We start from the raw sequence: 12,378 nt of genomic DNA, 5'->3' as shown, positions 1-12,378 counted from the left end.
ATAGGAAACTGGTACACTTAGGATTGTGGCAAGTTTTCTTTAGTATATTATACATCTTAGCTCCTGTACAGGGATAGTTAAGAGTAGCCAACATCAAGTTTGAATGGCTTGAGTAACCATATGTCCTAGTTTGCCTGGGACAGCCCCAGGTTATGGCAGTTGGCCTGACTTTATTGTTAATAGTGCCCTTTTCTACTTTCAGAATTGGCTTGGTTTGATCAATATGATTACTCTACCTATGGAAAAAGTATGTCCACTCTACTCCAAACTCAAACTCACTCATCTTTCCTCCTGACTTTCAGCAGGAATTTGTAGTGAACAAAGTGGTAAGTCTTAATTTTGAGCCATGCTACTTTTATTTTTATTTTTTATTATTATTTTTGAGACAGAGTCTCCCTCTCTGTTGCCCAGGATCAAGTGCAATGGTGCAATCTCGGCTCACTACAACCTTTGCCTCCCAGGTTCAAGTGATTTTCCTGCCTCAGCCTCCTGAGTAGCTGGGATAACAGGCATGTACCACCACACCTGGCTAATTTTTATATTTTTAGTAGAGATGGGGTCTCAGCAAGTCAGTCAGGCTGCCCTCGAACTCCTGACCTTGTGATCTGCCCACCTTGGACTCCCAAAGTGCTAGGATTACAGGCGTTAGCGACCACGCCTGGCCGAGCCATGCTACTTTTATGGGATTTTTTTTTTCAACGAAACATCAAATATCCTTGTATCCTGGGGCTCTTTATTTTCACATTTGTGCAAAGGTTTCTAGCCACACCAAAATGTGTTTGCATTACACAACTTTGTTCTCAAGAGGCCCAACTAAGGAAAAGTTGAGAAATTAACTCTATTATCTTGATTTACTATTGTAAATACCACACAATATATATTCTACAAATGTGCAATGCCAAGTGATTTTCTTTCTGTGCAGTGCAAAATCAGCTTCTTCATCATGCCAGGTTATTGGGTTGTGTTTATACCTGTGTAATGTTCCCTGTGGTTTATTAATGAATCTGAGCTACTACTGATGATTGAATTAATCCATTCTGACACTCCTTCCACCCCCATACTCAACCTTTTCTTAATAGAAAAGTTAACTTTTGTAAAAATGCTCAATTTTGGGGGGTTGTTTTTAATTATTATTACTATGACCATTTCTGTTATGGTAGATATTAGCCTCTATGTGCCAACTTATTGGGATAGAGCCAAATTTTGTAGAATGGGCACATTCATTGACTGTGCAGTCATTTTTCTTTCTTTATATCTTAATTCTGTCCATTTTAGGGAACTTATGCACTGATAATAGAGTAAATTTTTAATAAAAGTAAAATAACATGCTTAAAAATTTGCATCTAGACAATTTCAATAAGGTGTTTCCATTTAAAATATCACCACTTGATTATTTAAATTGGATATATAATAAAATTTCTAATTGATGATATTAAAAATAGAGAACATTCTCATTGTGGATTAGATGCAGACCTTTTTAAAGTCAGGGGCGTGAACTAGGTGACTTCTTGAAAATCCTTTCAACCTTACTTATTTATGAAATTCTAGCAATTAATATTCTTCACTTAATGCTATGACATATTTGTTGAACTTAAAGGGATGTCCTTTGGAGGCTAAGGAGTAAGGATCGTTTGAGACCAACCTGGCAACATAGAGAGGCCCCATGTCTACAAAGAAGTAAAAAATCAGCCAGGTATGGTGGCACATGCCTGTAGTCCCAGCTACTCCAGAGGCTGAGACAGGAGGGTCGCCTGAACAGGAGTTCAAGGTTACAGTGAGCTATGCTTGTTCCACTCTACTCCAACCTGGTGACAGAGTAAGATCCTATCTCTATTTTTTTTAAAAAAGGAATATTATAAAGCTTGCTGAGAATTTATTTCAAATAACACATTTCCACTGCTCTATAGGTAAAAACAAAATAGACAAATGATAAAACCACATTCATCCAACCTTGAATGTGGTCATTTAAAGATTTTAACTGGAATCAGGAGCTTTTTTAGTCGCAAAGGATTGCCACTTAAAAAAAAATCTAACGGAAGTGGGACAGCATTCTTACCAACTGTGTAAAAGCACAGTGAAAAAGACTCAGGATCGGATGATCGGTCATATGCACAAAGCAAAATAACTTCATTAGAGATTAGCATGAGAATTAGTGCTTCCTGTCTTGCCAGAGGATGAGACAATGTCATACCCTACGCCCTTGGATTTGTTTCTTATAAGCTATTCCAAAATGAAGACATCATCACAAAAACCCTCATTTTGGTAAGTCTGGTGAAGTTCCCGATACTCCTCATTTGCTAACATTGATAGCCTTCCTACCTTCACACTTGTCCTTTTGAAGACTGTATCCAGGTGGACAAATGCATCTGTAGGACCCATCCAAGTTTTGACAGGTACCTGGTGCACATTTTCCTGGTTCTAGAAGACATTCATTGATATCTGCAAAGAAAAGGGAAAAAGAAGAGGTTCCCACTGGCATGACTTCCAACAAACAATTAAAATTGAAAAAAAAAATAGAATAAATCAAAGAAATACATAAAGCAAATTAAAGTTCATAAAATTCCACCATGAAGAAAAATAAGTGACAATAAAAACAAGCTTTACCAGCTTTCAAAAGTATACAGAATAACACCATATTTTATTTTACCTGCCACAAATTAAATATTTCCAGAAAATTGTAGCATGTCAAAGTAAGTGAGTATATAAAGATTTTAAGGATACCCAAAATATGAGAGCTTACTACAAAAGTATTTTAAAGAAAAAAATATAAGAAGGGAAATCATAATTGCTTACAGAGCAATTTAACAATTTCACTGTTTTACAGTATTCTCTGTGAGTACAATAGCTTTAATTTTTAAAATAAAGGAAAAAGTGATTTTATACACACACACACACACACACACACACACACACACACACTCTCTCTCTCTCTCTTACATGTATATATGTTTAAATAAAAACAAAGCCTTTATAGGGAGGATTAATATAATTCTATTTTGACTTTTCCTCCAGGTTTCCAGAAAGAAGCATTAGAATAGAGACTGCATGATTCATTGATTGGTCTCTGGAAGCATTCTTTCCAGGTCTTTCCAAGCCCTGTACTTACCCACACAGGTCCTCCCATCTGGAGCCACCTCATAGCCATCATTGCACTGACACTGGAAAGAGCCGACTGTATTAATGCATTGGCCATTTCTGCAAAGATTCCCGTTTCCACTTGCACATTCATCAACATCTGCAGAAAAAACCCCAACAATCCCTTAATATATTCCAAAGATGTCATAATCCCAGCAATAATCAAAACTTTTAAAGGAAAAGATACTTTTTTCTGAATTCTAGTGGCCTTTCTTGGCTTAGCCAAACAAGAAATTCCAATGAAGATCTAGCTGGCAGCAAGAGAACTGGCTTTAAGCACCTATGCACATTTAACAATAAGATTACATTATTATATTTAAATTTACATGACAATTTACATCTAAATTTCCTACCCGTTTTACCTTGATTTTCCTTAAGATTTTATTTTTAAGTTTTAGATTTAAATTTTTTTTAGATTTAAAAAATAAAATCCTAGTACACAATTCAGCTGAGGCCATTGTTTTGTATTCTTGCAATTAGAAATATTTAAATTAGCCTATAGTACAATAAAATTTAAAAATTTGGTTTATTACTCTTGCCTTATATGTTTTAGAAGGGAGATTTTATAGATTCCATGATTTACTTAAGAGAGGCTGCAGCAAAACATCTAGACCAGAAGGTTCCTATTCCTGAATCATATAATTCTATACAAAGAATCACTTTTGTATATTTTAAAATTTTTAAGAATCTCATTCCATTTATTTTGAAATATATTTAATTTACAGCAAAGTAGATTGTAACACTCATTAGCAGCTATAATTTTTATACTTTGCTGTAAATTAATTTTTTTTACAGCAAAGTATAAAAATTTAAAAATTAATTTGCAGCAAACTGTAAAAATTATTATAGCTGCTAATGAGCATTTTAGTAAAAGTAATGGATATAGTTACAGTGGTTCCCCCTTATCTATGGTTTTGCTTTCTGGGGGTTCAGTTACCCAAGGTCAACAGTGATCCCAAAACAGGTGAGTATAGCACAATAAAATATTTTGAGAGAGAGAGAGAGATGGAGAGCAAGAAAATACATTCACATAACTTTTATTACTGTATATTCTTATAATTGTTCTATTTTCTTATTAGTCATTGATGTTAATCTCTTACCATGCCTAATTTATAAATTAAACTTTTGTCTAGGTATGTATGTATAGAAAAAAACACGACATATAAAGGGTTCAGTACTATCTGTGGTTTTAGACATCCGCAGGAGGTCTCAGAAAGTATCCTTCAAGGATAAGGAGAGACAAGTCCTGTTACCAATTGTTATGCATAAGATAGCATATATTTTTGAAAGACAGCTAGAGCACTAGAGATGATGCTAATTACAAAGAACACATATAAAACTGACTTGCTTTGCTGATGCACACTTTTGCACACGCACCTATGCAGTCATTGTTGTGAGACAAGATGAAACCATGATTGCAGCGGCAGTTGAAGGAACCAATTGTGTTCCGGCAAGTTCCATTCCCACAGGCATCTCTTTCACATTCATTTATGTCTAGTAGGAAGAAAAGCCATAAAGAAACATATTATAAATAGAAAAAGTGGTTACATGGTTACAGTGGCTAAAGAGCATTTTAGGGTTCAGAAAGCCTCTCTAGCAGCAGTCATCCCTGCAAGAAACCACGCAGAGGCAAACTCTAAACCTTGGGAATAAACGGTTTCCTTGGCTGGCCAGTGAAAGGAGGCAAGCTAAGGACATGAGACCTGAACAAGAATTATTCTATTTACTTCTAGAATTCTCCACCCTTGCCACTTTTCTCAAATATTTTCACTTGAAAATGGAAAAAACTGTGTGTGCATCTGGGTCTCGAGGTGTTGCCACCTTTGGCAAACTTCAACCTTTAAGATTCTCACTCCAATTTACCAAAAAGCAGTGACTCACCTGGCATTACCCCACAATCAGCAACAAAATAACTCGGCTTTCTAGCTCACCTGTCATTTCAGACAACTTTTCCTTTTCCCTACGTCCCTAAACACATAGGACCACTTCCACCAATGATGGCTTCTCTCACTCTTCTAAACTACCCCAACGGGATGGTACTTAATTCGTTCTTCTCATACATGCTTGCATTCTTGTTCACCTTTTGATTGGTCTGTGCTTTTCTCTGACAACTTTGTAAAGCTACTCTGACATCTTACATGTCCTTGCATCTTATCACAAGAGCTGGCATGTTTCTTATAAAGAGTAGGTGCCATTATATTAAGAAGGAAGTAAGAAAAATATTTAATGAAAGAAAGTTGTTACTGCTGGTTTGAAAGAATGAGGCACCATGAGGAGGGACAAGGATGAAGGAGGAGAGAGAGAGAGAGGAAGGTAACAACAGAGAATGGCAGAATGTAATGAAGAGAGCTGGGATTTCCTTTCTTTTCACATTTTGGACATGAAGGTAAATTATCCGTGATTCCTGAATCAGGAAGCTATTGCTAACCCAAAGGGACTCTAATGTGTCTGTGTGTGTGTGGTTGAAGACTACACCCAGTTGAGTCATTGCTAGCAATCAAGAATTTCTGTCTTGATTAATTCTTAGCCAAACTGGTGAAGGTCTTTGGTAGGGGAGGTTCTATGTTAGGAGGTTCCAAAAAATTCAGATGAGAGAAGTAGAAAGAAAGTTGGGCAGGGTCATCATGGTTTTTGCACAGGTTAGCTGCCCAGTAATGAACAGGGCTGTCAATGCTCCTGTCATTTAAAACATGTCATCACTCTGGAGAAGATACAACTTTATGAGAACATTCCCAAATGGATGAATCCAGTTACAGCCAAAGTCAAGGACTTTAAACATTACCATATTAACTGTTCTTTCAGCCATGAATCTAATTCATGTTGTTAATGTCCCCAAAAGATTTAATGGTATTGCTTTAAAGTAGAAAAAAAAAAAAAGGAAGGAAAAGGAGAAAAGGAATAATTATACACTGAAGTTTTCTAAATCAACATCCTGACACTAGAGAAATCAGGGAAGAGATTTAAAATCCTGAACTCTTTTTCCTCTAGAAAAATGAATAACTTTTCTTTGCCTTAATAAAATGTATAAATTTGCCTTTGAGGATCTGGTACACACTATACACAAACCCCTCTGGAAAAAATGCTCATCTCACACTCAAAAGCTCAATTCAAAAGGAAGTCCACATCAACATTACATACGAATCATAGCTTATTAACATTAATAAAAAATATTTTTTTGTATTAATGTCTTTTTCAATTTATCCCTTAGTCAAGGTTTTCTAAATTGACAGCCAAATGAACAAGGAAGAAGTTTATCATGTTCAGATTGCCAAAGATTAAATAGGACATCACTGCTGCATACCTGCCCATGTTTTTATTTTGTAGATAGCAAAAATACTATTAAAAGGCTCAGTATTAAATTTTATCAATATTTAGATTCAAATGAAGTTTTCAGTAGCATATAAAAAAACATAATAATAATTGCATACTTACCCAAGCACATGGTTTGGTCAGCATTTGTTTTAAAACCAGTGTGGCAAATGCAATAAAAACTTCCAACCGTGTCAATGCACTGCCCATGACTGCATATGTTGGGGATTTCTTGACATTCATTACGATCTGTAAATAAAAAGCATCTTAAGTGAGAACTTAGAAGACGCACCATAATTGAATAACTTACTTCTAGCTATTGTTCTCAAGAGTAATCCTAGCTCTAAACTAAGTTAGTGTGACAGACATATATATATATATATATGTATTTTTGCATCAAAATGGATTAAAACTTACTCTCATTTACCAGGCATATTCAGAGTATGTTAACAATATATGACACAATAAAAAACAAGGGGAAGTAATCAAAACATATTCTAAAAGATGAATATTTATAACTTAGAAGTAAAATGGGGAAAACAATTCAAGCTGGGAGGATTTTCTGTTTGATTATCTGCCTACGCAGCACCAGAGGCTGTGGAATTAATGGAAGTATTTTGTCTAGTTAAGATTTGGTGCCTCAAGTCATGGATAGTTCATGGCTTCCTTTGGAAATTTATATCAAAGTAAAATCCCATGCTAAGATTAAGTTTTTCTTGATGGACAACCCACATGGCCCCCTGTTCAAGTTGCATCTCTTTGTTTTGTCTTGTTCCTATAACTTTTTATTCCATCTTCACCAAGTATTCACGTACACACAGGGCTCCTCTTAGCATGTGACAACCTGAATACTCTCTTTTTATTCTCATCCATTCAAAAGGAAGCCCTCTCATCTTGCTTCTGCCAGTCTTTAAGCTGTAAATTATGTTTATAATCAACTGAATCTTTGTTGCTTTCCTGAAATCTGATTATCTGAGGGGCAGAATTTAATGCATGAATTCACAAGCGACAGAATTACATGCCTACTTATGTCTCTAATTTTTTTAAGTTTTATGTTTAGAGTAAATGTGCTTTGAAGAGCACTGTGCCATTCTGATTTTCCACAGAAGAAAGCAAATGGAGTGCCATCTTTGCTGCAGATGCTGTAGGGTAGACGGCATTCTGCTCTTAGTTGAATACTCCAGACTTGCTGTTTGCCTGCCTTGTCTACTCAGAACATAGTAATCATGAATGGACACTTTTTGCAGCACAGAGCAACCCTCTCTATCCCAGAATAATGAACATCTCCTCCATTTCATGTATTCAGGTTGCCATTTTTATGACTACTCCTATTTAGTAGATGAATCACCATACCATTTAGAAATTCCAAGTGAAGTTGAATATATCAATATGAGGGGAAATCGGAATACAGCAGCTTAGGAACTACTGCTAGCCTATGCAGAAATGCTATTTAACAATATGATTATTCCCATTTGAGAAAATGAATTTAAAGTGAATAGACTGTTTCCCAGTATAGGAAGAGGAAATTGATTTTTGATCTTGAGGAAGGTATCTCAGGTCCTACCACAGCTGGCCCAAAACTTTGGCACCTTCAGGTAGTACTGGATCTGGAAGTATCCAGGGGACAAGGTCTGTCTTATGTCTGGGTTCTACAAGGAAATAGAGAGCCTTAGGATCGTATTAGGAAGGGATCCCTAATTAGGAATTTCTTTTCATCTACTGCCCTATTTCATGATGGTTTAAATAAAGCCATCTTCATTTTTCATATGAAAAATGAAATATGGAGAGTATTTTGGAGTTCTACTGGTAAAACTAGAGTAGGTATCTAGGTTCCTATAAGCACCAGAATTTGAACTCTTAGCTCATATTTGAGGGTGAGATAGGAGGTTTGAACAGGCTACTGTGGAAAGAAACCCAAACAGTCAGCATACAGAGGACACTATGAGGAAGTAGCTGGGAAGAAACTGTTACTTGTCTTTAGGTGGGCAAGACATTTCAGAAGGGGGTTGCATTTGCTCTAACTATCCGGTTTTTGCTATCAGACTACCAACCTGAGCTCAGATATCTAATTGTTCTCTCAGCTCTCTCAGCAATGATATGGGTGCTATGGCCAGCTGTGATTTGGGCTTTGAAATAATGTGCTTATGCATTCAAATAAAGATCTCGTGATGAAGAGAAAGTTTTCGTTATTTTCATTTTAAACAGAGGTAAAAAGGAGTACTTCGCAGCATGCCTGAAAAAAATGCTAAGTGTAGAATAGCATTTAAAGGTATTTTAAAAGTAAGACATAAATAAAGACATTTCTAGAATGAAGTCTTCAACCTATCTGGCTGAATGGCTGCAAAACTGAAGTTCATTCCCTTTCTTCTGAGGTTTTCAATGAATAAAGGAAATCAAGGTTTTGGCTGCAAATATACGCAACACTTACAGCTGGGTGCATTTAATGTATGTTAGTCTTCTACAAGAAAACAGTAAAGGGCTCCAGCCCAGCAGGTTATGGCTGAATGTCTTATCTTGATCTAGTAACGGCTCTGTCCCACTTCTTACCTGAGTGTGAAATGGTATGAAATGACTCATTCTATATTATCAGCAATTCTTTATTTTGACTGGAATTACTTCATCCATTTCTAAAGAAATATAAATTACGAGCAAAATGCAGGGAAGTGGTATTAATGCCAGGTTTCACTAGGGTATTGTGGTTCATATCAGAGACATCCCCACTTTTCCTGTCCTGTATTATTACATGGATAGCAACAGCTCTGTTGACAAAATGCTAAATACTTACACATGTTCCTTTGAACTCAACAAAACAAGTCTTGATTCTCAATGTGATTTTTTGTTTGGCTATTACACCCTCTTCCCACCAAGGTCTCATAAAACAATGCAAAATACCCTAAAGAGAACAGTGCACTTCCTACCACTTAATCACTGGTAGGTAAGGAAATCCAAGAAAAACCTGACCACGTTCCCCTGTGTTGTTTCATTCACAAATACATAAAATATCCAGGAAACCCCCTGTGAAATGAACCATGAGCAAAATAACACATTCTTCCTAAGATACAATGATTTGCTTTGCTAAATATACACTGATATTTTTCTAAATATACAATGGTTCAGAATTACTTAAAAACTTACAGGAAAATCATTCTGAGGTATTGTTTTGCTACTGGGATGAAATGCTAGTCTTTCAAATTTTTATATCACTGGCTACAAGATACCACCAGATGCTGAATAACTTCACCATGCACTGAGCTTGATAATTCACCACGCTTCTTATTTCTATCACATCCCTGACAAAAGTGAACAACAAAAAATCTAACCTCTAGGGGACATGGTAATAAACAGCTAATAAAAGTTGTTGACTTTTGCAGCCTTCAGTGAGTGATTCTTTCCCTGTAAGATGACTGAGAAGAAAAGCAATGGTTTTGTTCTGTTTATGCAGATTAATCTGATTCAGCTCAGGAGAGCTTCACTGTCTAGACTTGGGGTATGTAGCCAAAATGGCGAAAACCTCACTTTTCTGAGAGGGATTCTGCATGAGAAAAAAAAAATCATTTGGTCCTAAATGTTGCTTAGGGGAGTGTATGTATGCATGATTCTGTATGTGTGTGTAACGTATAGGGGTGAGTGTCTGCAGGCAGGGCAGCAGACAGGAAGATATGAAATCTGTTTACTGAAATGATTTACTTCTGTTTGAAAACGGCTCCTCTAGAAAGGGGATTAAAAAGCTAAGTGTTTAGACATTTTGAAAATATCCTTTTTTCCAATTTAGTTATTAGAGTTCAATAATCTAAATCCTAACTCACATTTTCTTCAGCTTAACTATCTGAAAAGAAACCCAGATATCTGAAGCTTCATGAAGACAAACTTGTGGGTGGGCACGTCCAGCCTGGGGGGCACTACATACCATTGCACTGTCCCGTGGAAGTGAAGCGGTAGCCGGGCTTACAGTCGCAGCGGTAGCTGCCCGCAGTGTTGATGCATTCGGCATTGCGCTGGCACACTGGGCCGTTCTGACACTCATCAATATCTACGAGCAGAAGAGAACTGAATTCGAAGGAGAACAGAATCTGGTGTCCAGTCAACAAAGCCTCTCACATGAAAATGAATTTATATTTTACTTTGATCTTTTCTATTGAAAAGACAACACAGATGTGTAACAGCAGCTTTATTCGTTGCCAGAATTTGGAAGCAACCCAGACGTCCTTCAATAGGTGAATGAATAAATAAACTGTGGTACATTCAGACAATGGAATGTTACTTAGCACTAAAAAGAAATGAGCCATCAAGCCATGAAAAGGCATGGAAGAAAATTCAATATGGCCGGGCACGGTGGGCTCACACCTATAATCCCAGTACTTTGGGAGGCCAAGGCAGATGGATCACCTGAGGTCAGGAGTTCGAGACCAACCTAACCAACGTGGTGAAATCCCATCTCTAGTAAAAATACAAAATTAGCTGGGCATGGTGGCAGGAGCCTGTAATCCCAGTGACTTGGGAAGCTGAGGCAGGAGAACAGCTCGAGCCTGGAAGGTAGAGGTTGCAGTGGGCCAAGATCACACCATTGCACTCCAGCCTGGGCAACAAGAGCAAAACTCTGTGTCCAAAAAAAGAAAAAGAAAGAAAATTAAATGCATATTACTAAGTGAATCAGAAGCCAATCTGGAAAGGCTTCATAATGTATGATTCCAACTATATAACCTTCTGGAAAAGGCAAAACTATGGAGACAGTAAAAAAAAAAAATCACTGGTTGCCAGGGGCTAGCAGAGAGTAGGGGATAAACAGGAGAAGCACAGATAATTTTTTGGGCAGTGAAATTATTCTATGAGTAGTTATGGAATGGCAGACACATGTCATAAATTTTTCCAAACCCACAGGATATACAACACCAACAGTGACCTCTAATGTAAATCATTGGAGTGGACTCTGGGTGACAGTGATGTCAACGGAGATTCAATTGTAACAAATGCACCACTCTGGTGGGGGATGCTGATAGTGGGGGAGACTGCGCCTGTGGAGGGGTAGTGAATATATGATAAATTCCTGTGTCTTCTCAATATTGCTGTGAATCTAAAACTATACGAGAAAATAAAGTCTATTTTTTAAAAAAAGAGAAAGGAAGACTGAAAGCCCATTATCTAAACTTTCCCACTTCAGTAATATTTATAAATGCAAGTGCTTGATTTATGACCACATATGAACTCTAATGATACCCATGTCTAACAAAAAGTCACGGAATTTGGCTGCTAGGGCCAGCACTTGACATGGGTATAGATTAATCTCCTAGGAAGCCTTGAATTTCCTCAAAGCTCTGGATTTTATGTTTCATTAAGGGTGCTATTGTCTGAAAGGCTGCAAGAGCAGAACATCTCCAATTTTAAAGTCCACATGAATCACTTGGGATCTTGCTAAAAGGCAGATTCTGACTTGGCATGTCTGGGAAATGGCCCGAGATTCTGAATTTCTAATAAGCTCGCAGCTGATGCAGCTGCTCCTGGTCTGTAGAGTGCTTTCAGGTATAGGGCTGTAGAGACGCCTGCTCAAATTACTGCCACAAGGCAGTCAAATCAAGAAAACCTAACATGGGAGTTACCATACTGAAAACAAACCAACTCTCATTAAAACAGAAAAGATTTTGGATAATGGATATTGTGTGCTCCAGAGCTTTGATTTTGCTTAGGGGTTGTTTACTTTAAAAAAAAAAAAAAAATCCAGATACCTAATATAGTTCAAAATCGTGGCATTACAAAAGTTACTGCAAGTCTGCCTGGCGCGGTGGCTCAAGCCTGTAATCCCAGCACTTTGGGAGGCCGAGGCGGGTGGATCACGAGGTCAAGAGATCGAGACCATCCTGGTCAACATGGTGAAACCCCGTCTCTACTAAAAATACAAAAAATTAGCTGGGCATGGTGGTGCGTGCCTGTAATCCCAGC

The 12,378-nt window shown here is 37.2% G+C and overlaps 1 protein-coding gene across 3 annotated transcripts in view; it reads right to left on the bottom strand.

The window, feature by feature from the left end:
* FBN1 (fibrillin 1) overlaps nucleotides 1–12,378 on the bottom strand; it is a 235,950-nt gene that overhangs the window by 31,466 nt on the left and 192,106 nt on the right. For all 3 annotated transcript variants that reach the window (XR_001830020.2, XM_017545034.2, XM_017545044.2), the window contains 5 exons: nucleotides 10,352–10,474; nucleotides 6,568–6,693; nucleotides 4,513–4,629; nucleotides 3,107–3,235; nucleotides 2,320–2,439 (listed from right to left, as the gene is read on the bottom strand). Coding sequence is in view for 2 of the 3 variants with exons in the window: in XM_017545034.2 (XP_017400523.1) it covers nucleotides 2,320–2,439; nucleotides 3,107–3,235; nucleotides 4,513–4,629; nucleotides 6,568–6,693; nucleotides 10,352–10,474 (615 nt within the window). In the remaining variant the exon portion in view is untranslated. The remainder of the gene's footprint in view (nucleotides 1–2,319; nucleotides 2,440–3,106; nucleotides 3,236–4,512; nucleotides 4,630–6,567; nucleotides 6,694–10,351; nucleotides 10,475–12,378) is intronic.

Source organism: Cebus imitator, unplaced genomic scaffold (assembly GCF_001604975.1).
Source record: "Cebus imitator isolate Cc_AM_T3 unplaced genomic scaffold, Cebus_imitator-1.0 Scaffold9, whole genome shotgun sequence".
Taxonomy (NCBI): Eukaryota; Metazoa; Chordata; class Mammalia; order Primates; family Cebidae; genus Cebus; species Cebus imitator.
This window is presented reverse-complemented; position numbering and strand designations above follow the sequence as displayed.